Here is a 24,753-nt window from a genome sequence, read left to right as displayed (position 1 = left end):
AATCTCCAAATTATACAAGCAGCTCCTGCAGCTCAATTCCAGAAAAATAAATGACCCAATCAAAAAATGGGCCAAAGAACTAAACAGACATTTCTCCAAAGAAGACATAAAGATGGCTAACAAACACATGAAAAAATGCTCAACATCCCTCACAATCAGAGAGATGCAAATCAAAACCACAATGAGATACCATTTCACACCAGTCAGAATGGCTGCTATCCAAAAGTCTACATATATATCTTTAAATACTGGCTTGACCCTTGCCCTTATCATATTTTTAGCTTGTAATATAATGGTTAATATTTATTGAAAATTATATACCAGACATTGTGGTACGCATATTAAATAAGTTATGTGTAACATAACACATTTCTTCTTGCAATGTCCTTAGAAGATAGATGCCAGTATCAACTCCTTTTCACATTGAGGCACATTAATGGTCACTCACCATGTTCCCTGGATACATAGCAGATAAATTATAGAGTCATGATTTTACTTTAATTGATACATACTTATCCTCAAATTAATGTGAAATCCAATTTAATACAACCTGAGAAAATTAAGTATGATTACATAGATGGCAAATTTTAGGTATAGAAGCTTTGTTACATTTTTGCTTTAATCTCTTATTGTATTTTTGTATCAGATGAAGTTTAGATTAATGTGGTTTCAGGAAAAATCATAAAATAGATTTCAATAAAAAATATAAAAATAAAACCTTTTGTTTCCCATTTGGACTATTTCCTTTTATAATATCTGAAACCCACCAAAGATAATAACTCTCTGTATAATAATATAAATATCTTACTTTTAACCAAATTTGAGCCATATAACTTATATATGAGGGGTTCTCATACAGAAAATATTTGTCAAATTGTTTGGATTGGAATGGGGCTCTTGGATAAGTGATGTGAACTTTAAGGATGAGACACATAAAGTGAAGGTGAAGGAACCTTTAGAAATATATTCCCTGATATTATCATACGTGAAACGAATCGCCAGTCCAGGTTCGATGCATGATACAGGATACTCAGGGCTGGTGCACTGGGATGAACCAGAGGGATGAGATGGGGAGGGAGGTGAGAGGGTGGTTCAAGATGGGGAACATATGTACACCCGGGGCAGATCTATGTCAATGTATGACAAAACCAATACAATAATGTAAAGTAATTAGCTTCCAATTTAAATAAATAAATTAAAATAATAATAATAATAAAAGTGTAAAAAAAAATAGAAATATATTCCCTGATCTGATATTGAAAACTAAAAGGGAATCTCCTACTTCCAAAAAGATTGTAGTAAAATTACACAAAGTGAAAGTGTTAGTCACTCAGTTGTGTCTGACTGTGTGTGACCCCATGAACTGGAGCCTTCTGTCCATGGAATTCTCCAGGCAAGGATACTGAAATGGGTTGCCATGCCCTTCTACAAGGGATTTTCCTGACCCAGGGATTGAACTTGGGTTTCCTGCTTTGCAGGCAAATTCTTTACCATTTTGAGTCACCTGGGAAGCAAAATCACACAGAAACTTACCCCAGGACTTCAACACACAAGAAATAAATGTCTATTCCTGCTTCTTTTCACAATATCTCTGGCTTTTTGATCACTTACTGAAAATACTTCTACTCTGTTCTATCTGGTCTTAAATTTGAACAGTCTACCTAGTGCACTTCTAATCTGTTTAATTTTCACACTATAAACCAATGGGTTAAGGACAGGTGTGAGAAAATGGAAAATATTGGACATGGTGATGTGGGGGAGAGGGGAGTGGTACCTGCCTATTCTGTGGATCAAGGCTAAGGCAATAAGTGGGACATAGAAAAAGAAGACAGTGAAAATGTGGGAGACACAAGTGTTGAACACCTTAAGGCATCCTTCCCTGGAAGCTATTCCCAGAACTGTCTTCAAGATTAGAGCATAAGACAGAACAATAAAGACAGAGTCAACCCCAAAGGAGCAGAGTACCAAGACCAGCCCATAGATAATGTTCACACGAATAGACCCACATGCCAACTTCATCATATCAGGGTGGAAGCAGAATGAGTAGGAAAGAACAATATTCTTACAGAAGGGAAGCTGTTGGAGCAGAATGGGCAAGGGGATCATCAGTGCTACCCCTCGAGCCACAGCAGCCAGGCCCATCTGAGTAATGCGGGAGGGGGTCAGGACTATGATGTAGCGTAGTGGGTTGCGTATGGCCATAAAACGGTCAAAAGCCATAGCCAGCAGCATGGCTGACTCGATGGAAGAGAAGGTGTGGATGAAGAACATCTGAGCCAGGCAACCATGGAACTCAATCTCTCGGTGGTTGAAAATAAAGACATTAAGAACAGTGGGCAGTGTAGATGCTGACATGCCTATGTCAGTGGCAGCTAACAATGACAAAAGTACATATTGAGGCTCATGAAGGCTGGGAGTCTTGTGTACTACGTGAATGATGATGATGTTCCCCAAGATGGCAGTCACATACATGATGCTCAGTGGGATGGAGAACCAGATATGAGATGCCTCCAGCCCTGGGAGTCCTGACAGAAGGAAGAAGGGTGGTTGATGGTGGGTGCTGTTGAGCATAGACATGATGGTGACACCTGAAAAATGAGAGTATGTGTAGAAAGTCAAACAGTAAAGTTAACTCAGTTTCATTCCATAGTTAAAGAGAGAATTTAGAGGCAGAGGAAGGTAATTTCTGTTTCATGAAGAGAAAATTGAATAGGATTTAATTTAGTTTAATTCAAAAAGCCTGTGTAATATTTTTAGGTCCTTCGTAACTGTTTTGTGAGTATATTTGTTGATGCGTTGGTAACGTCCAAACACTGCCAGGTGAACTATACCAAAGGATTTTAAATAGAAAGATCTCACAAAACAAATGAAGATTCACAAATCACATAATTAATTTAGTCACTTTATGCAATGGGGGACTTTCTTGGGGGTTCAGTGGTTAAGACTTTGCCTTCTAACTCAGGTGGTGAAGATTCAGTCCCTGGTCGAGATGCTGGGATCCCACATGCCTTGTGGCAAGAAACAAAACAAAACAGAAGCAATATTGTAACAAATTCAATAAAGACTTTAAAAATAGTATGCATCAAAAAAATTCTTTTATAAAACAAAACAAAACAATGTATTGGAAATGAGAGTAAAGATGGGATTCATTAACACATTTAAAACAAATGGGAAGGAAGGCCTGCAGTACCTGAATGCTAGATTATACAATATTCATAGGTCCCGTCTCTCTGCTGATGGTGTTAGAAAGACAAGAGGTGAGGTCTAAGCAAGGGAACCCCACAAGTGAATAGTCCTTGGAGCCAGCACTCATGCTCACTCTATCAGGCACACGATAGCATCATGTCTGCATGGCCACAGCTTTAAAGTTTCACTAATAAGGCTGTCTGACATGCATAAATTCTGCCCATATTTCTTGGGCTGAGAACATGGAGGACCAGAGCAAAACCACAATCAATGTTATTAATGGGTGATTGATTTAGGTACTTATAACAGAACTGTCATTCTAGGCATGGCATTATCATGCCCTCTGATTTGTTTTTCCTTTTCTATCTAGAAATAAAGTGTTTGTTCTATCATATATTTCATATATTCTGTATTTAACATGTCCTAACATGACCTGTGGTCATGTATGGATGTGAGAGTTGGATTGTGAAGAAAGCTGATCGCCGAAGAATTGATGCTTTTGAACTGTGGTTCTGGAGAAGACTCTTGAGAGTCCCTTGGACTGCAAGGAGATCCAACCAGTCCATTCTGAAGGAGATCAATCCTGGGTATTCATTGGAAGGACTTATGCTAAAGCTGAAACTCCAATACTTTGGCCACCTCATGTGACGAGTTGACTCACTGGAAAAGAGTCTGATGCTAGGAGGGATTAGTGGTAGGAGGAGACGGGGACGACAGAGAATGAGATGGCTGGATGGCATCACCGACTCGAAGGACGTGAGTTTTGAGTGAACTCCAGGAGTTGGTGATGGACAGGGAGGCCTGGCGTGCTGTGGTTCATGGGGTCACAAAGAATTGGATACGACTAAGCAACTGAACTGAACTGAACTGAACTGAACTGAACATGACCTACAACTTAGCTACTATCTATATATACTATGACTTATTAACATTGCCTATGTTTTATAAACTACTTGTTTGTTCTTCATAATAGTACTTAACAAATACCATGCATCCTACCTAAATCTCAAAAGGACTATATTATTCAATATCTATGCTTAATGCAGATCATAGCTTTCATCTACTTCATTGTCTTCTTTTCTATACTCGAATATTTTCCAGTCATGCAACAAATATTCATGACTACTTCTGGGGATATGAAAGTTCTTGCTTGAAAAGAGAGAGAGAAGCAAATTGTATCAACGAAGCAATAAACAAAGATTGACATAGACAAAACTGATAAAAGAGAAAGAAATTGGTAACTGTGACCAAAACTCTTTCAAATAAGTACAATGAGAGACAGAACAATAGAAACCTGAGTAACACAGATGTTTGTTGAGCACTTAATTTGTACCATAAAATATTTGTTGAACACTTAATTTGTACCATAAAGTTTGATAGGATCTCTAGGTGATACAAATGATATGCAACTTACGATCGTTTCTCTAAAGTTCCTTGCAGAGTATGACACACTTGGTGGAAGAAGCATCTATTCAAAACTAGGAACAAATAAAGACACTATAAAATGATCTCTCACTATGTTATTTACAGAAATTTATTCAGTAGTTTTTCCTCCAACATTATTTTATTTGATGACTTGACTTCAGCAAAGAGGAAGCCAGATTTATTGTTTCAAAGCCAAAACAAAAATGAAAACAGAGGAAAGCAAAAACTAAAATCTTCTTAATAGTATGTGTGTGCTTAGCCACTCAGTCATGTCTGGCTCTTTGTGACCTCATGAACAGTAACTCACCAGGCTCCTCTGTCCATGGGTTTCTCCAGGCAAGGATCATGGAGTGGGTTGCCACATTGTTCTCTATAACAGACTTATAGGAGTAAACAAAATCCCAAGGTCACATGACTTTGAGTCAGTATCAGAACCTAAATTTTCTGTCCTACTACTCTCTTCCTTCAATAATACCCTTGTTACGTTATAAAAAATAAATACACAGATAGTAGGCATACAGTGACAGGGTACTAAATGAGGAGTTGTAGAGTCATAGCAGAATTCAAGGAGAGAACCAACTATGAGCTCGTATTTGGGTGATGAAAAATTTTAATTAGAACAAGTCTTGTTCTAGGCTGACTAATTCCAGGCTGACTCACTTATAAGAGTAAAGGTATAAACAAAAGCAAAAATGAACAAACAAAAGATAGCAAAGGTATGGACACCAGAATAAGACATACTAGGGCAGGGCACAAGGAATATGCTTCTGAATGAAATGAAGAGTTGAAAAAGAAAGGAAAATAAAAGAAGACAATAGGTAGTATGGAGTCCTGTTAGAAACCTTAACGTCAGGGGTAAAGAAGATGTGGTATAATTAGGGTTTTATTGAGTATCAGAACACAAAATCATCAGTGCTAAAGACAGCTTGGATTTACTACAAACTTTTTGGCTACGTTTACACCCATTAAGCGGTCAAGTGGTGAGAACCTACACAATTGTATTTGATCCACCAGAGAGAGACATAGACAAGGGCACTTTAAAGTAGAGGCAAAACAAAACAAGCATCAAAAACAAACAGGATCCAACTGACAAGATAAAAGGGAAGAAGTTTCTTGTCTCCCATTTTACACCAAGATTGTGAGCCTGGTTTCTTGGCTTAGAGAATGACATGAAAGGACATTTTAGACAGTTCATAACAAGAATTAAACTTTTTCAGAGATAGAGTTTAGATTAAAAAATTCCATTTTAAAAACGTATCAATCATTTATTTTCTAGCATTATCTTTAATTCTTGTTGAGAGTTAGAAGGACTGGACTGGGCGGAGGTAGAACTTGGTTATGGTAAAGGGGACATAACTCACACAGAGGTCATGTCAAGGAGGGGAAATTTCCCCGATTGATTTCTGGGTTCTTTTGGCTGTTCTAATAATTAAATGGTGACAAGTCAGATTAACAAGAAAAAAAATTAATTTAGTGTGTATAGAGGTCTAACAGATATGGGATTATACTTTTTAAACAAAGAAACAGTACCTATGAGGGAACTGACAGAGCAAAGAAATTTAGCTTTGACTGCTTAATTAGTAAAGAATCTAAATAGAATTTGGGCTTGGGATGGTAAATTAGTAAGGAAGTGGAAAGTTTTATTAACATGGTCTTCTCACCCTGAATCCCTATCTCTGGTGATAGAATATCTCTCTTGGTGAGGGAAGGGTACCTTTCACATCAGAGACTTTCCTGCTTTTGGGGGATGACAGAAAGGTTTTCTTACATTGGCTGTTTCTCAAGTAACTTTAATTCAAAATAATCAATATGCCATTGTGCCATATTTTGGGAAGGCCTGCCCTGAGAGCTAGCACTAAAATTAGCAATAAGTGATGTCTATAATGGAAAGGCTAGTCAAGAGAATTATTGCTAAAATTGCTTAGTAGATGTAGTTTTCAGGAATTTGGAGAAGGAAAAAGAGCAATAGTAATCAACTGTTTCTATTAAGAAATAATAGTGGTAAGTCAAGATTAAAAGAGAACTGAATAACAACTCCTCCAGGAATCAAAAAATGTAAGGGTTTCAGGTGTTAATGAAGGAAAATATTCTATAATTGAAGCTGAAGAACGAGAAACCCCCAGTATTGTAGCTGATTGTTAGAAATAGACTAGAGCACCAGGATTCAAGTATGAGAGGTGGTGTCTAGGAGTTAATTGGTAGTGCAAAACTGGTGGTGGAAAAATATAAAGTATAAGTTACAGCAAAAGCAGTACTAAATTTTTGTAAGATCGGTTCAGTTCAGTCTCTCTGATGTGTCTGACTCTTTGCGACCCCATGGAAGGAAGGTGGATAGGACTTAGGAAGAAAGAGGGGGATTTGGAAATCAAGGACATCTTCCTTTCAAAGTCCTAGTTTTGTAAAGTCCTTCCACTGTAGAAAACAAAACAACTGCGCTGTTAAAGTTCACAACTCTGTCATTTGTCATGCTGCACAATACACACATAGAAGGGCTTGCTTTTCCTCTTAAAGTGTAGTTTCAGAAAATATACAATGCATCATATAATTTCCTTGGGGAACCTGAAAAAAAGAAGACACTTAGGTATAGAATCTTATTTTTTCTAGGTCATCTTAGAGCTGTGGAGCATTGGTCTCTCTGAACTAATCCTGGGGCAGGAAGAAAGGAAGGACTTGACTTGTCAGAAGTGGAAACAGGCCTCCATGGACCCAGTGCAAGGAGCAATAAGACTAAACTACCTAGTAACTCTCATCCTATGTGTTATCCTCAAATATCCCTACAAAACAAAGAATGTGAGAATCTGCCTCCCTTTCATAATCAGATCAGATCAGATCAGATCAGATCAGTCGCTCAGTTGTGTCCGACTCTCTGCGACCCCATGAATCACAGCACGCCAGGCCTCCCTGTCCATCACCAACTCCCGGAGTACACTCAAACTCATGTCCAAAGAGTCGGTGATGCCATCCAGCCATCTCATTCTCTGTCGTCCCCTTCTCCTCCCGCCCCCAACCTTTCCCAGCATCAGAGTCTTTTCCAGTGAGTCAACTCGTCGCATGAGGTGGCCCTTTCATAATAGATGGTAGATAGTACTATCGTAAACCATTTATGTTACATTTAATATTTAGATAACTTTGTATCTGTTCCTTCCATGGTAGAGAATTAGTGCTGGGAATGATAAAAAATATTTGAGAAAAGGAAAAAGTGAATAATGGGAGCTTGTGGAAATGGAGATGTTCAAAAAATAGGAAGGATATCAGCTTCAAATCAGTACTTCAGGATGTGGGAAGATGAGAAAAATAAAGTCTAACACGATAATCATGAGAGGAAGCACTATAAAGGCACAAGCAATATTAATGGTTCATTGACATTAAATTCAGCCACTATGAGAACACTTTTCAGTTCAGCTTTAACCAACCTTTTCCTGTGAACTTCCTCTGAGTTGTAATAAATTACTGCTTTCAGGTCTCCATACTTAAAGTTTAGTCAGAAAAGTCCTAGGTTACATTTGGGGCCACAGCACCAACGACAGGGAAGCTGAACTCTGGACAATGGTTGGAGAATTTATTCACATGCTGTAGTGTTTTGGCACTGCTGGAGCATGTTCTAGGTGGAAAAGCTTAGTTAAAAAGCCATCTGGCTCTTCCAAATCCCTTGAGGATTGGCCAGGTCTTACAATGTCGGGAGATCACAGAATTCCTCAGAGAATAGGGTTGGGGCGTTAAAAGTGAAAAGAAATCAGACCAGAAAAAAAATTTTTTTTTTCATTTTCTTTATACAGAGAAAACAGTTTCAGTGTGCAAACATTCCTGTGAAGAGATAATGGAAGTAACTAGATCCCAATAAGATTCAGTGTTTTCTCTGAGTGTGTGCATGTGTGTGAGTGTATGCCTGTGTGAATGGAATAGTATGAGGACAAGAGATTAGGATTTATTATTTTTAGTTAAAAATATGTTTTTCAAGAACCTTCTTTAAAAATGTCAATCTCAATTATACTCAGTGTGAAAAACACTGTCACACATTTGAGACAATGCAAGTTGAGCCAGATCAATTTTGACAGAAAATTTAAAGCATGCTAGTTAGTTTTCTTTTGGATAGATTAAAGAATTCAAGATTATTGAAAGACGATATCCCAAAACAGAAAAAATATACCAACTCAGTTATTGATGAGTTTTCCTTTAGAGCCATACACACATAGACTGTTAGAACAAAACTGAATTGTAGATTATCATAGATTTCTCATTTACAGAAATGAGTCTCTGAAGAATGGATAAAGATGTGGTATATATATAAAGTGGAATATTACTCAGCCATTAAAATGGATGAAATAGAGATTGTCACACTGAGTGAAGTAAATCAAAGTGAAATATCATATAATATCACTCATATGCAGAATCTAGAAAGAAATGATACAAATGAGCTTATTTACAAAACAGAAACTGATTACAGACTTAGAGAATGAATTTATAGTTATGTGGGTTGGGAAGGAGGGCAAAAGGATAGTTACAGAATTTGGGATCAACATGTACACATTGCTATATTTTAATGGATAAACAACAAGGACCTATAGTATAGTACAGGGAACTCTGCTCAATATTATGTAACAACCAAATGGGAAAAGATTTTCTAAAAGAATGGATACATATATACACATAACTGAATCACTCTGCTGTACATCTAAAGCTATCACAACATTGTTAAGCAACTATACTTCAATGTAAAATGAACAATGCAAAGAAATAGAGGAAAACAATAGAATGGGAAGGACTAGAGCTCTCTTCAAGAATATTAGAGTTACCAAAGGAATATTTTGTGCAAAGATAGGCACAATAAAGGACAGAAATGGTATGGACCTAACAGAAAAAGAAGATACTAAGAAGAGGTGGCAAGAATACACAGAAACTATTCCAAAAAAATCTTAATTACCCAGATAACCACAGTGGTGTGATCACTCACCTAGAGTCAGACATCCTAGAGTGTGAAGTCAAGTGGACCTTAGGAAGCATCACTATGAACAAAGCTAGTGAGATGATGGATTCCAGCTGAGCTATTTCAGATTCTAGAAGATGATGTTATTAAAATGCTACACTCAACATGCCATAAAATTTGGAAAACTCAGTGGTTGCCACAGGACTGGAAAAGGTCAGTTTTCATTCCAATCCCAAAGAAAGGCAATACCAAATGATGTTCAAACTACTACACAATTGTACTCATCTAACACACTAGCCAGAGAAGGAAATGGCAAGCCACTCCAGTGTTCTTGCCTGGAGAATCCCAGGGAAGGGGGAGCCTGGTGGGTTTCCGTCTATGTGGTCACACAGAGTCGGACATGACTGAAGTGACTTAGCAGCAGCAGCAGCAACACACTAGCAAATTAATGTTCAAAATTCTTCAAGCTAGACTTCAACAGTTTGTGAACTAAGAATTCCCAGATGTTGAAGCTGGCTTTAGAAAAGGCAGAGGAACCAGAGATCAAATTGCCAACATCCATTGGATCATAAAAGAAGCAAGAGAATTCCAGAAAAATATCTGCTTCATTTATTATGCTAAAGCCTTTGACTGTGTGGATCACAACAAACTGTGGAAAATTCTTCAAGAGATGGGGATAACAGACCATCTTACTTGCCTCCTAAGAAACCTGTATGGAGATCAAAAAGCAACAGTTAGAACAAGACATGGAACAATAGACTGGTTTCAAATTGGAAAAAGAGTACGTCAAGGCTGTATGTTGTCACACTGCTTATTTAACTTATATGCAGAGTACATCATGTGAAATGCCAGGGTGGATGAAACACAAACTGCAATCAAGACTCCCAGGAGAAATATCAATAACCTCAGGTATGCAGATGACACCACCCTTATGGCAGAAAGTGAAGAAGAACTAAAGAACCTCTTGATGAAAGTGAAAGAGGAGAGTGAAAAACTCAACATTCAAAAAACTAAGATCATGGCACCTGGTCCCATCACTTCATGGCAAATAGATGGGAAAACAGGGGAAACAGTAACAGACTTTATTTTGGGGGGCTCCAAAATCACTGCAGATGTTGATTGCAACCATGAAATTAAGAGACACTTGCTCCTTGGGGAAAAAAAAAAAAAAACAACTATGACCAACACAGATAGCATATTAAAAAGCAGAGACATCACTTTGCCAACAAAGGTCCATCTAATCAAAGCTATGGTTTTTCCAGTAGTCATATATGGATGTGAGAGTTGGACCATAAAGAAGGCTGAGCAACAAAGGATTGATGCTTTTGAACTGCGGTGTTGGAGAAGACTCTTGAGAGTCCCTTGGACTGCAAGAAGATCACACCAGTCAATCCTAAAGGAAATCAACCATGAATATACATTGGAAGGACTTATGCTGAAGTTGATGCTCCAATACTTTGGCCACTTGATGATAAGAGCTGACTCATTAGAAAAGCCCCTGATCTGGGGACAGACTGAAGGCAGGAGGAGAAGCAGATGAAAGAAAATGAGATAGTTGGAAGGCATCACTGACTCAATGAGTTTTGAGTAAGCTCTGGGTATGGTGAAGGACAGGGAAGACTTGCGTGTGGCAATCCATCTGGTTTCAAAAAGTCGGATACGACTGAGCAACTGAGCAACAACATAAAAACTCACAAAACTGTGAACTTACTAAATGTAAAAAGAGAGAGAGAGAGAGTTGTCATGCTCATGAAATATATTTGTAGTATATTTTAAAATCTAAGTCCAAGTTTTTTGACTGAGTTTACAGAGTCACTGAGTTCAATCATAAACCCAAGATTTTGTAGCCAAACTGCCTGGGGTCAAAGTTCTAGTAAACTTGGGCACTTTGGTGTCCTTTAACAAATTATTTTAATGAAATGTGCCTTTGTTTGCTTATCTATGAAACGGGTATTTATGAGTAGTAATGCTTTATGTATATAAAGAGTATAGTATATTTGACAAATGGCAACCCACTCCAGTATTCTTGCCTGGAAAGTTTCACAAACGGAGGAGCCTGGTGAGCTACAGTCCATGAGGTCACAAAGAATCGGATAAGAATGAGCATGAATGCATGTTATCTGAGCCCAGTCACCATGGAATACAGCTGTTAATCTAAAATAATAAAGTAACCAGTTATTTTACCAGCAAAGCAGGCTTATTCAGAAGCAGCAAAGAATTGCAATTTGGTTACATGGAATTAAGGGCTTCCCGGGTGGCTCGGGGGTAAAGAATCCCCCTGCCAATGTAATAGACACAGGAGAACATGGGTTTGATCCCTGGGTTGGGATGATCCCCTGGAGTAGGAAATTGCACCCTGCTCCCCTATTGTTGCCTGGAAAATTCAATGGACAGACAAGCCTGGAGGGCTACAGTCCATGGAGTTGCGAAGAGTTGGACACACACACGACTGAGCACACACACAGGCACTTGAAATTATGTCAAACAACATGTAATCCCCATAAAGCATAAGAGAGGAAACTTTTACAGAGAAGGGGAAGTTGGGAGCAGGGTGGAGGAGTATTAAAAACAAAAAAAAAAACATTGGAGGAACAGGAATTTGTAGTATAGCAGCTTTTTATTGGCTAAGTGGTAACAGTCTTCATTGACTGAGGTATTGCCAGGCAAGGAGAAAATATTTCTTCCTCCTGCTAATAATAAATTCCTGTCACTTCCCACCGGATACATAAAGCATATCTTCAGGTCAGGATCTGTATTGACATCAAGCATGAGATCTGCCCCTTTTGGCTTTCCAACTGCCTTTTTGTGAGGTTTCCCATGATTAATTTGCACACAGCAAAGTTTAAGAGTTCTCTAACTTTTTAGTCTAGGAAGCAGCTTGCTGCAAGGAACCACCCTTCCCCATACAACACAAATAAGCTTCAGTGATGCCCTCTTCCTTACCTGTGACAAGGCCAGACACAGACCATTTAAATTCCCATTTTTTTAAATCTTATAAATGATAAGCTGAGCTATTTTGTCTCCACTGATCAATTTTTCCTCCCTTTGCAATAATCCTTTAAAATAAGTACAGAGTTTGTTTCATATTAAAAAATGTCCTGACATAGGTCAAAGACTATAAAGGTGTTACTTATGACATTTTTTCCTATGTAATATTATTAGAATCTTTATAAACTAAGCTCACAGACTTTTAAAGTAATTTTATTTATTTTTAATTGAAGGATAATTGCTTCACAATATTGTATTGGCCTCTGCCATATATCAACATGAGCCAGCCGGAGGTACACGTATGTCCCCGCCCTCTTAAACCTCCCTCACACCTCCTACCTCTTCCCACCACTCTAGGTTGCTCACAGACTTTTAACTTAAGATTTTCAATGTAAATGTATGGAAAATTTAAATTATTATAAATAACATAACTAAAATTATAGATGGGCAAATATGAACAAACATAACAGGTTTATAAGGCAATGGTAACCCACTCCAATACTCTTGCCTGGAAAATCCCATGGACGGAGGAGTCTGGCAGGCTGCAGTCCATGGGGTCGCGAAGAGTCGGACACGACTGAGCGACTTCACTTTCATTTTTCACTTTCACACATTGGAGAAGGAAATGGCAACCCACTCCAGTGCTCTTGCCTGGAGAATCCCAGGGACAGGGGAGCCTGGTTGGCTGCCATCTGTGGGGTCGCACAGAGTTGGACACGACTGAAGTGACTTAGCAGCAGCAGCAGAACATTTAAAAATGTATGAATCACTCACAATCTCCGCACTCCTAACACAATTATTATCACACTTGGTATCATCCTCCATCCTTTTGTAGATAGTTTAGTTTATTATCGTTTCAATCATATACAGTTGTAAGCATTCTTCAAAAACTTATAACTATTAATTAAGAGTAAATATGTAATTTATATTCCATAATATCATTTTAAAGTATACAATTCATGGTTTTCAATATTTTCAAAATCTAAGTGAACATTTGAAGTAACCCTTAAATACAGACCCCCTACTGCAAGAGCAAATGAAGATAGGCGTTGATAGGTTTTTATATCTGCTTTTGAAGGGACAAAGGATCCTGCTTTCCCCATAAATGAGATATAAACAAAACAGTATATCACCAAAGACTTAAGTTATAACTCCTTAAATTTCAATTGGAGGTCCAATTCTTGTGTGCTAAAGCAATTTGGAGAATGAGAAGAGATAAAATTCTCTTCATAAATTCCATTTAAAAATACAGAGGAAATGTTTGGATCATCACAAACCCAAAAAACCAACCAAACAAGAAAAAATATGTATTACATGGTGTCTCAGTTTCTGGAGCAGAAATATGTAAGCACAATTAAAATTAAAACTTTTATCTAAGATGACTAATACAGCATACATATACAAAAAAAAAAAAATCAAAAAAGACAGAAGACAAAAACCAAGTTTCTAATCTCAGTATTTGGCCGGGATTGTGTGCATGGTGTTAAAGCACTTATTCTCTCATAATAGTAAATGAAATTTAGTAATAATCTGAGCATATCCTTATAAAGCCTCACATTTTAATATTTTAATTATCATTTACTTCTTTTTTGGCCTGTAAATGACTGACTGGAATGGAAAGAGTAGTATTCTTTACATGAAACAATAAGACATCCAGTTGTTTCTTAGAACAGTATATGTATCACTTAACTAGGGTTTTTCCTGGTGGCTCATGGTAAAGAATCTGCCTGCTGTGCAGGAGACACGAGTTCAATCCCTGGGTTGGGAAGATTCCCTGGAGATGGGCATGGCAACCCACTCCAGTATTCTTACCTGGAGAATCCCATGGACAGAGGAGCCTGGTGGGCTACAGTCCAGAGAATTGCAGAGTCAGACACAACTGAGAGACTTAGCATGCACTTAATTAGGCATATTTCCTTGCCTTGCAAACAACTGTTATTTCATCAAGAATTTCTCCAAAGCCCTTACCTCACAGTATCTGTCACTTCTAATCTATTTTATCATGAATTTTGCTCCATTTTAATCTCTAGATTATGTCTACATTTAAATCATTATTACTTTTAGATAGACCTAAATCAGGTTTATCTAGAGATTAATTTTCTCCTAGGAGGATCTTACATCACAATTACTGTGCAATTTGAAGGAAAGTGTTTTAAGTGCAGGTGAAATCATCCTTTTTTCTTGCACTCCAACAATATGACATATTTTTATCTGCCTCATATTTGGACATTAGTTTTATCTGTATTTTATAATTTGTTTTATATAAAATTTCTATGTGAACATATCCATTTTTGTTGATGAAGAAGCATGAACTTTATTATGACTCTGTTGCTGTCTGCCAATTTTGCCCTTGATTCTGTTGTTTAGGCTTCTTAATTTTTTCTTCTTTTTGAAATTCACAAAACAAATCTCCCTGGTATTATTGAACTATAATTGGCATATAACATTCTGCAAGTATAAGGCATACAATGTATGTATTTGATACACTTATATATTACAAAATTATTATGTAGTAGTGTTAGTTAATACCGCCAGTCAGTTCAGTTCAGTCACCCAGTCGTGTTAGACTCTTTGTGACCCCATGGACTGCAGCATACCAGGCCTCCCTGTCCATCACCAACTCCTGGAGTTCACTCAAACTCATGTCCATTGAGTCAGTGATGCCATCCAACCATCTCATCCTATGTTGTCCTTTTCTCCTCCTGCCTTCAATCTTTCCCAGCATCAGGATCTTTTCAAATGACTCAGTTCTTCACATCAGGTGGCCAAAGTACTGGAGTTTCAGTTTCAGCATCAGTCCTTCCAATGAATATTCAGGACTGATTTCCTTTACGATGGACTGGTTGGATCTCCCTGCAGTCCAAGGAACTCTCAAGAGTCTTCTCTAACACCATAGCTCAAAAGCATCAATTCTTCAGCTCTCAGCTTTCTTTTATAGTCCAACTCTTCATCCATACATGACTACTGGATAAACCATAGCTTTGACCAGACAGACCTTTTTTGGCAAAGTAATGTCTCTGCTTTTTAATATGCTGTCTAGGTTGGTCATAACTTTTCTTCCAAGGAGCAAGTGTCTTTTAATTTCATGGCTGCAGCCACCATCTGCAGTGATTTTGGAGCCCCCCAAAATGAAATCAGCCACTGTTTCCCCATCTATTTGCCATGAAATGATGGGATCAGATGCCATGATCTTAGTTTTCTGAATGTTGAGTTTTAAGCCAACTTTTTCACACTCCTCTTTACCTTCATCAAGAGGCTTTTTAGTTCTTCTTCACTTTCTGCCATAAGCATGGTGTCATCTGCGTATCTGAGGCCATGGATATTTCTCCTGGCGATCTTCATTCCAGCTTGTGCTTCATCCAGCCCAGCGTTTATCGTGATGTACTCTGCATTTAAGTTAAATAAGCAGGATGACAATATACATCCTTGATGTACTCCTTTCTCGATTTGGAATCTGTCTGTTGTTCCATGTCCAGGTCTAACTGTTGCTTCTTGACCTGCATATAGATTTCTCAGGAAGCAGGTCAGGTAGTCTGATATTCCCATCTCTTGAATAATTTTCTACAGTTTGTTGTGATCTACACAGTCACATAATTATCATTTCCTTTTTGTGGTGGGAACCCTTAAAATGTATTCCAAGCTATTTTCAAGTATATAATGCATTATTGTTAACTGCAGTCACCATGTTATACATTAGATACCCGGAATTTACTCATTTCATAACTAGAAGTTTATGTACTCTGACCAAAGTTTTCCTATTTCCTCATCTCCCCAGTCCCTGCCAAGTACCATTCTATTCTCTGTTTTTATTAGTTTAGCTTTTTTATATAACTCATATTTGATTACGTGAGAAAGTTTTTCTTGCTCTTGAATAGCTTGTGCACTGTGAACCTTATCTGTTTTGTTTTTAGACTATAAACCAAGGGGTTGAGAACAGGAGTCAAGAAGAGGAAGAGGTTGGCCATGGTGACATGAAGAAGAGGAGAGGTGAATGTACCAAACCTATGAATTAGAGCCAACACAATGAGTGGCACATAAAAGATACAGACAGTGAAAATGTGGGAAACACAAGTATTAAGTGCCTTGAGCTGACCAGCTTTGGAGGCAATACCCAGCACTGTTTTCAAAATTAGGCTGTATGAAATAACAATGAACATAGAGTCAACTCCAAAGGAGCACAGGACAAGGGACAAGCCATAAATGATGTTGACTCTGATAGGGCCACAAGCCAGCTTCATAACATCAGGATGGTAGCAATAACAATGTGATAGAATGACATCCTTGCAAAAGGGCAATTGCTTGAGCAGAATTGGCAAAGGTATCATCAACACCACACCCCTAATCATGGCTGCAAGCCCCATCCCCATAATCCGAGAATGGGTTAAGACTACTGTGTAGTACAGTGGGTTGCGAATAGCTACAAATCTATCAAAGGCCATGGCCAGCAGGATGGCTGACTCCATGGAGGAGAAGGTGTGGATAAAGAACATCTGCGTTAGGCAGGAGTGGAACTCAATCTCTCTGTGATTCAGAAGGAAGACACTGAGTACTGTAGGCAGAGTTGATAGAGACAGACCCACATCTGTGGCTGCCAGCATAGACAGGAAGAGGTACTGAGGTTCGTGAAGCCTGGAGGTGGTTTTGATAATGAAGAGGATAGTGCTGTTTCCGAGGAGGGCAATTAGGTACATTATACACAGTGGGATAGAGATCCATATTTGCACAGCTTCCAGTCCAGGGATGCCTGTTAAAAGGAGAGTGGGTGGCTGGAACCAGCTACTGTTTATAAGCTCCATAAAGATATTTTTGGGGACACAGCCCAACTCAATTTCTAAATGTTTCTACTGGAAGAAAAACACATATTTTTAAGATAGAATATAATGCATCTAACTCTTGTGGTGCAGCATTAGTTCTAGCCATCTTTACATCAAGGAATGGATCCTTAGACTGTTTTCAACTCTATCTGAATGACTACTCAGAGTTAGGACAATGAATAACTGCTATTAAAATGTAAGATCTACTAGAATTATTTCAGTCTAGAAAGCTTCATTCATTGATTAAGTGGAAATGAAAATTAAGAATATTATTTTCCATTTTTATCCCAATGCTTAGAGAATTTTCATTCTTGGATTCTGTTTCTTAATATATTCACTTATGTTGAATATATTTACTTTGGCTAAGATGACTCTGAAAGAAGTTTCTGCACTTTCCCCACATCTATGTCACACCTATAAATATTCAGGCTCTGGGGACTCCCCCACAGGCCCAGTGGTTAAGATTCTATGAGTCCACTGCAAGGGGTGCATATTCAGTCTCTGGTAGGAGAACTAGGATCCCACATGCCATGCAACATGGCCACACACAAAAAATATTCAAGCATCTTGAAACCTGAACATTTTTCCTGTTAATTATACCTGCAGAAATAAAGCATAAGATATTTCAATAAAACACATAAACCTCAAGCTATTTAAATAAATACTTCAAGTGATACTGTTCATTTTCACAATTAATTTCTAGGTTGTTTGACATGCTCTTTTAATCATGTCAATGTATGGCAGAACCAATACAATAATGTAAAGTAACTAGCCTCCAATTAAAATAAATTTTAAAAAATTAAAAAAACGATATGTTGATTTTTCAAAATATGAGAGAGAGATAAAATAATCAAAATGAGTATTGTCATTACTTTTAAATTGGTGCTAGAATAGTATCAAACATTAACAAATAATTTTTTAATAAAATCTGAAATATATCTATTTCAAAACACATATATAATATATATTGTGTGTGTGCTTAGTTGCTCAGTCATGTCTGACTCTTTCAACCCCATGGACCATAGCTTGCCAGGTTCCTCTGTCCATGAGGATTCTCCAGGCAAGAATAATGGAGTGGGTTGCCATGCCCTCCTCCTATAATATATTAGGAAATAATAAATACCCACATTTCAATAAATATCTTAAACATGGCATAATTGGAGAAAATGGCATTAATATTTATGTGTTTATCCTCCAAAGATGAGTAGAAAGAGATTATATATTATTGCTTAAATGCAGTTATATTTAAGAGTTTTGTTTAAATTTGGAAGCAGAAGCAAAATAGTGAGGTAATTACATTTGGATATGGGGGAGAATGTAAGGGAGCTAATATGACTGACCTTATCTGGAAAAATATGAAATCAATACACACTCTTTAATAAAATCATATTACTTAGAAGTGTAGCCAAAAATAAAACACCAGAAACAAAATTTTAAAAAATGCTTATTATCATATGTGAAACGAATCGCCTGTCCAGGTTTGATGCATGATACAGGATGCTCGGGGCTGGTGCACTGGGATGAACCAGAGGGATGGGATGGGGAGGGAGGTAGGAGGGGATTTCAAGATCGGGAACACATGTACACCTGGGGCATATTCATGTCAATGTATGGCAAAACCAATATAATAATGTAAAGTAATTAGCCTCCAATTAAAATAAATAAATTTTTAAAAATTAAATAAAAAATAAAATGTGAAAAAAAAATTAATGAAGGATTCCTTCTGGAAGAAAGTGAGAGACGGGGTGGATTGGTATAAAACAATACTCTGTTTTTGTCCTCAGGAAAAATTAGTACTATAGTGTTGTTTTAAAATCATGTAGGTGTAAACAAACACATGTATATTTTTATAGATGTAAATATATCTTTGAAGAGCAGATCCCAGATGAATCACAATGTATACATTTCCATCCATTGATGTATCAAGATCTATATTTATACAGTCAATCATCCAGTCTAGAGTCAGTCACCCATTCATGTATTCTTGGCAATGATGTCGTCTATATTCTACCACATTCTTTCTAGTATGCTTAGTAAAGAGTGTTCTACAAAGCGTATATTTTCAGACAGGGACTGAGTCTATCATAAAGAGAACCCTAGTAAAGAAGTTGACTTCTTAGGGACTTAGAAGTTAAAGTTTTATATAATTTTTTAAGACTACATGCAGTGTCAGAGTCACTCATGTTTAAAAAAGAGAAGAAAGCCATGGTTCATAAGAGTAGGACATCAGTCATACCACAGACACTATCCACACACAGTCATTCAACACACTGCATCTCACAGCACTAAGATGTGAGACTCTCTTATAAACATAAAATTCTGATCTACCCCAACACTCTCTCATTTAAACATATGCAAAGATATATACTATTAGCAAATGGAGAAGGAAATGGCACCCCACTCCACAATTCTTGGCTGGAACATCCCATTAGACAGAGGAGCCTGGTAGGCTGCAATGTATGTGGTCACAAAGAGTCAGACATGACTTAGCAACTGGGCATGCATGCACACTACTAGCAATAGCATACATGGATATTAAAATAGTTATAACTATTCTGCATGTCAAATTAAATAGAGGCAGTGGAGTAACACTGAGTCTGAACTACTGTATATAGTGGAGAGTTATATTTGGTAATGCTGTACTTTCTCCAGTACAGATTTCCTCCTCACTCATGATGGGCTTTGGCATCCTGTGTATGGCTCTCACTATCAAGCAGAGGACTCCTCACCCAACTTGGGTTCCAGTACTTCGTGTCAGGCTGCCATGTCCAGGTGCAAGAACATCCTCCTTAGCTCACACAGGTCCACATTTCATTTTGGGACACCTCTCACATTTATATACCCTTCTCACTTTGCTCAGGCTCTGGCGTTCATCACTTGGACTACATTTAGAATCCAACTTTCTGCTGGGCTGATACCCTCCCTTTCATTCCCATCTGAACATCATTATCATCCTCTCTTGTTCTGACATCCCATGCTGGTCTACCCCTCACAAAGCACTCTCCTCACAACTGTCAGGACCAAGCGCCCTCTTTATGCACATTAGCCATGCCCACTCCCCACCCCATACACAGGGAAGGTGTCTACATCTGTGCTGCAACCAACAGTTATAGGACATAATCATTCAGGATGAGAAATAAAAGGAAGGGAAGGAAAGGGAAACAAGAAAGGGGAAGGTGAAGAGCCAACTTTGTTTATATTAAACACAGTATGTTTAATTTTATTACTCATTTTTTTTTTTTACCATGATGTGGAACATGCAGGATCTTAGTTCCCAGACCAGGGATTGAACCCACACCCCCTGTGGTGGAAGTGCAGAGTCATAACCACTCGACTGCCAGGGGAGTCACATTCTTATTCAGTTTACATATTAAGTTGATTTTGATTTGAAAAATAACTTTATATACTTTGGCAGTCAATTCATCATGTGATGGGCATGTTGCCAATTCTACATCTTAGAATTACATCTTTCAAATTAACATATTATCTGTGTTGCCTTGAGCCAAACATGAATTTTCATATATCTTTAGTATTTTTTAAAATTAGAATTTCTGGGTTTATATCATGAAAAGAAAGGAGTTTCTAACAGTTATATTCCAACACAGTGTACTGATTTTATAAGTAACTTTTATGTTCAGAACTTTTATTAATATTGATAGTAAAAGTTAATCCATGCTTTCTACATGTATTCTTGCCTGGCAAATCACATGGACAGAGGAGCCTGGTGGGTTACAGTCCGTTAGGGTTGCAAAGAGTTGGACACAGACTGAAGCTACTTAGCACGCATGCACACGCATCTTAAACACTGTTATACGTATTTTAAACACTGTTATACGTATTTGCATTTTTCTCAGTTAGTCCTCATGAAATTTTTGCTACTATTATTTGTACTTTACAGAGAAAGAATCTAAGGACCACGGAGGTTAAATAACATTAGTGAATGATGATAGAGGAATATTAACTCAGGCAATCTGGCTTCAGAGCTAGCTTTTGTACCCATTTTTCTAGGTTTGTTGATGAAAAATCCTAATTTATATAGTACATTTAAGTATTTTCAAATGGTTTACCAATTTAACAAATGATTTAAGAATATGTATGCATGCATGCTCGGAGAAGGCAATGGCAAGCCACTCCAGTACTCTTGCCTAGAAAATCCCATGGATGGAGGAGCCTGGTGGGCTGCAGTCCATGGGGTCGCTAGGGGTCGGACATGACTGAGCGACTTCACTTTCACTTTTCACTTTCACACATTGGAGAAGGAAATGGCAACCCACTCCAGTGTTCTTGCCTGGAGAATCCCAGGGACGGGGGAGCCTGGTGGGCTTCCGTCTATGGGGTCACACAGAGTCGGACACGACTGAAGTGACTTAGCAGCAGCAGCATGCATGCATGCTAAGCCACTTCAGTCATGTCAGACTCTTTGCGATCTTATGGACTAGAGCCCACCAGACTTCCGTGTCCATGGGATTCTCCAGGCAAGAATACTGCAGGGGGTTGCCATGCCCTCCTCCAGGGGATCCTCCTCACTCAGGGATTGAACCCCGTCTTTTATATCTCCTGCACTGGCAGGCGGGTTCTTTACCATTAGCACCACTTGGGAAGCCCGATTTAAGAATAGAGTAGCAACTTTACAATAAACTAAATCTTTATATTTAACAGTATCAAAAGTGTTCAACTACATCTTAATAACATGAATTTTTTTTCAAATAGTACTGTTCTCAACTTGATCACTATTATGAGAACACATATATATGTAATAGCAATTGGAAGTTTCCATGAAATAAACTCCTGCTTAAGGATAGATCATGTCTTTTGAGTTAAAGAAAACCTGTGTTAAACATTCTTGCTATGAGTATCTTGAATCAACTAAAAATTGAATCCTTTTATTGAAACATTTTCCCTAAAAATTTCACTACACTGAAAGAAAAAATCAACATAAACAGTGTCATGACTGCTTATACTTTCTTGGATTCTGAAATGTACCCACTGCTGAATTTTCTGTAGCTTGCATCTTTTGTCTAAGTATAACAACAACAACAAAAACATTAGTGTCATCAATCCACTCTTTGCCTTGGTTTTGTAGCTTTAGTGACTTGCTAATGATTTCAATGAAGGTTCAGTACTGACTATACTGCTAATAGACCTTGACTTTGAGACCATTCTTCTCATCTTGGCACTCAACTAACAAATTTAGAGCAATACTCTCAGCTCTTTTCAGCCACCTTCATTGAGACACATACGGGTCCCTGCTTCACATGGACAGCTTATGGAAGTTGGAAATTCAGCAGATGTCTTTCCAGATACTCCAGTTAGACATGCCACATGCCACTTATAGTCTAAGGCACTGCTCCTGGTTAGCACAGTGCTGCCTGCAAATCAATTTTATTTCGGACTTCTTATTTGAAACTCAACCATTTGCATTCAGTGCCTTCCTTAATGTATTTTAGATGTTTACCAGCATGTTCACTAACTCCATGAATGAAGACTAGATAAGAGGAGAGCACTGGGCTTCATCTTCTGCCACATGTCATTTCTTACTAAACTTCACACCATCACTGTTTACAGGAAGGGCTTTTATTTTTTCTTTGTATCTGATAAGCATTTCCCTATCGAGTAACCACACTGTCCCTATGCTTTGTTCTAAGGGGCATATACCATTCTCTTCCCTGGGAAATTAATCCACATGACTTTATTATAGAAGTAAACAAACAAACAACAGGAAAGAAAATATACACCAATATTTTAAAATTCCTTAGTATTTGACCTACCTTTTTAGAAACTCAACATAGCTAGACTTTCACTGTAAATCCTCCTTGGAAGTTTGAAATTTGATGGAAGTCTTCTGTGAGGACCTCCATTGTGCTAAGAAAAGTGTTCTGCTTGGTTCTGTACTTTACCCAAATACATATATCCTAAAGGCACAATATGAAGGGATATTTGGACTCAGTTATTAAGACGATAAGACAGTGTAGATTCAGAGCTTTCTCTGTCCCTAATTAAACCTAATCTGCTTTCTCAACAGCCTTATCTCATTTCTGACAGTGTTCAATAACAGCAGGGCACTGACCAAGCAGATTATTCTTGTATCTGACCTTACTATACAGAAGAATTTTACTGTTCAGGGAATTTCTGGTTCTCTCTGGAGGCTAGAATAAACCTCATAGCAATGGTTTCATCAGGGCCTCTCCTAGGATAGAGAAGGTCATAGGAAAGTATATTTAATTGGTGTAGGGCTCTGTCAGGACAAAGGGTTTTATTGTTTGATTAAAAATATAATGCAAAATACAACATGAAGCATAATTACTTATCAATGAACATTTAGAATAATGGGTAGAGAAGAAGTATTTATATATTGCTTATTGTCCAAATAAGCAATATATGAATTTTCCTTATGGCAGAAAGTGAAGAGGAACTTAAAAGCCTCTTGATGACAGTGAAAGAGGAAAGTGAAAAAGTTGGCTTAAAGCTCAACATTCAGAAAACTAAGATCATGGCATCTGGTCCCATCACTTCATGGGAAATAAATGGGGAAACATTGGAAACAGTGTCAGACTTTATTTTTGGGGGCTCCAAAATCTCTGCGGATGCTGATTGCAGCCATGAAATTAAAAGACGCTTACTCTTTGGAAGGAAAGTTATGACCAACCTAGATAGCATATTAAAAAGCAGAGACATTACTTTGCCAACAAAGGTCCGTCTAGTCAAGGCTATGGTTTTTCCAGTGGTCATGTATGGATATGAGAGTTGGACTGTGAAGAAAGCTGAGTGCTGAAGAATTGATGCTTTTGAACTGTGGTGCTGGAGAAGACTCTTGAGAGTCCCTTGGACTGCAAGGAGATCCAACCAGTCCATTCTAAAGGAGATCAGTCCTGGGTGTTCATTGGAAGGACTGATGCTAAAGCTGAAACTGCAATACTTTGGCCACCTCATGCGACGAGTTGACTCACTGGAAAAGACTCTGATGCTGGGAGGGATTGGGGGCGGGAGGAGAAGGGGATGACAGAGAATGAGATGGCTAAATGGCATCACTGACTCAATGGATGTGAGCTTGAGTGAACTCCTGGAATTTGTGATGGACAGGGAGGCCTGGTGTGCTGTGATTCATGGGGTCGCAAAGAGTCAGACACGACTGAGTGACTGAACTGAACTGAACTATTGTCCAAATCAATGCACGTGAAGATTTTTTATAGTGTTTAAGCTCTAGTTTTTTCTTTCTTCTTGGTCTCAGAACTATCTGTTTGTCTGCTTTGCTGTAACGTGCCATCTCCCTTGCCTATTTCAAATCTCCCACCATGAGAGAAAGGAAATGTGCATGCATGTGTTCTAAGTCACTTTAGTTGTGTCTAAGTCTTTGCAACCCTGTGGAATGTAGCCTGTCAATCTCCTCTACCCATGGGATTCTCCAGGCAAGAATAC

At 38.1% G+C, this 24,753-nt stretch overlaps 2 protein-coding genes across 2 annotated transcripts; both read right to left on the bottom strand.

The window, feature by feature from the left end:
- Positions 1-1,632: 1,632 nt before the first annotated feature.
- Positions 1,633-2,577, bottom strand: LOC129553625 (olfactory receptor 51I2-like). The gene has a single exon (XM_055422416.2). The coding sequence runs from the start codon at positions 2,575-2,577 to the stop codon at positions 1,633-1,635; it is 945 nt and encodes a 314-aa protein (XP_055278391.2).
- Positions 2,578-16,365: 13,788 nt separating this feature from the next.
- Positions 16,366-17,319, bottom strand: LOC129553624 (olfactory receptor 51A4-like). Its single transcript, XM_055422415.2, has one exon. It carries the CDS (start codon positions 17,317-17,319, stop codon positions 16,366-16,368), a length of 954 nt encoding a protein of 317 aa, XP_055278390.2.
- Positions 17,320-24,753: the final 7,434 nt, after the last annotated feature.

Source organism: Moschus berezovskii, chromosome 14, assembly GCF_049115385.1.
Source record: "Moschus berezovskii isolate FMDL1 chromosome 14, NW_MosBer_1.0, whole genome shotgun sequence".
NCBI lineage: Eukaryota > Metazoa > Chordata > Mammalia > Artiodactyla > Moschidae > Moschus > Moschus berezovskii.
Note: the sequence above shows the minus strand (reverse complement) of the source record. Positions and strands in the feature narration are given on the sequence as shown.

Bases quoted from the DNA above. Each gene is read 5' to 3' on its own strand.
- LOC129553624 (XM_055422415.2), bottom strand. From the start codon at position 17,319: ATGGAGCTTATAAACAGTAGCTGGTTCCAGCCACCCACTCTCCTTTTA.
- LOC129553625 (XM_055422416.2), bottom strand. From the start codon at position 2,577: ATGTCTATGCTCAACAGCACCCACCATCAACCACCCTTCTTCCTTCTG.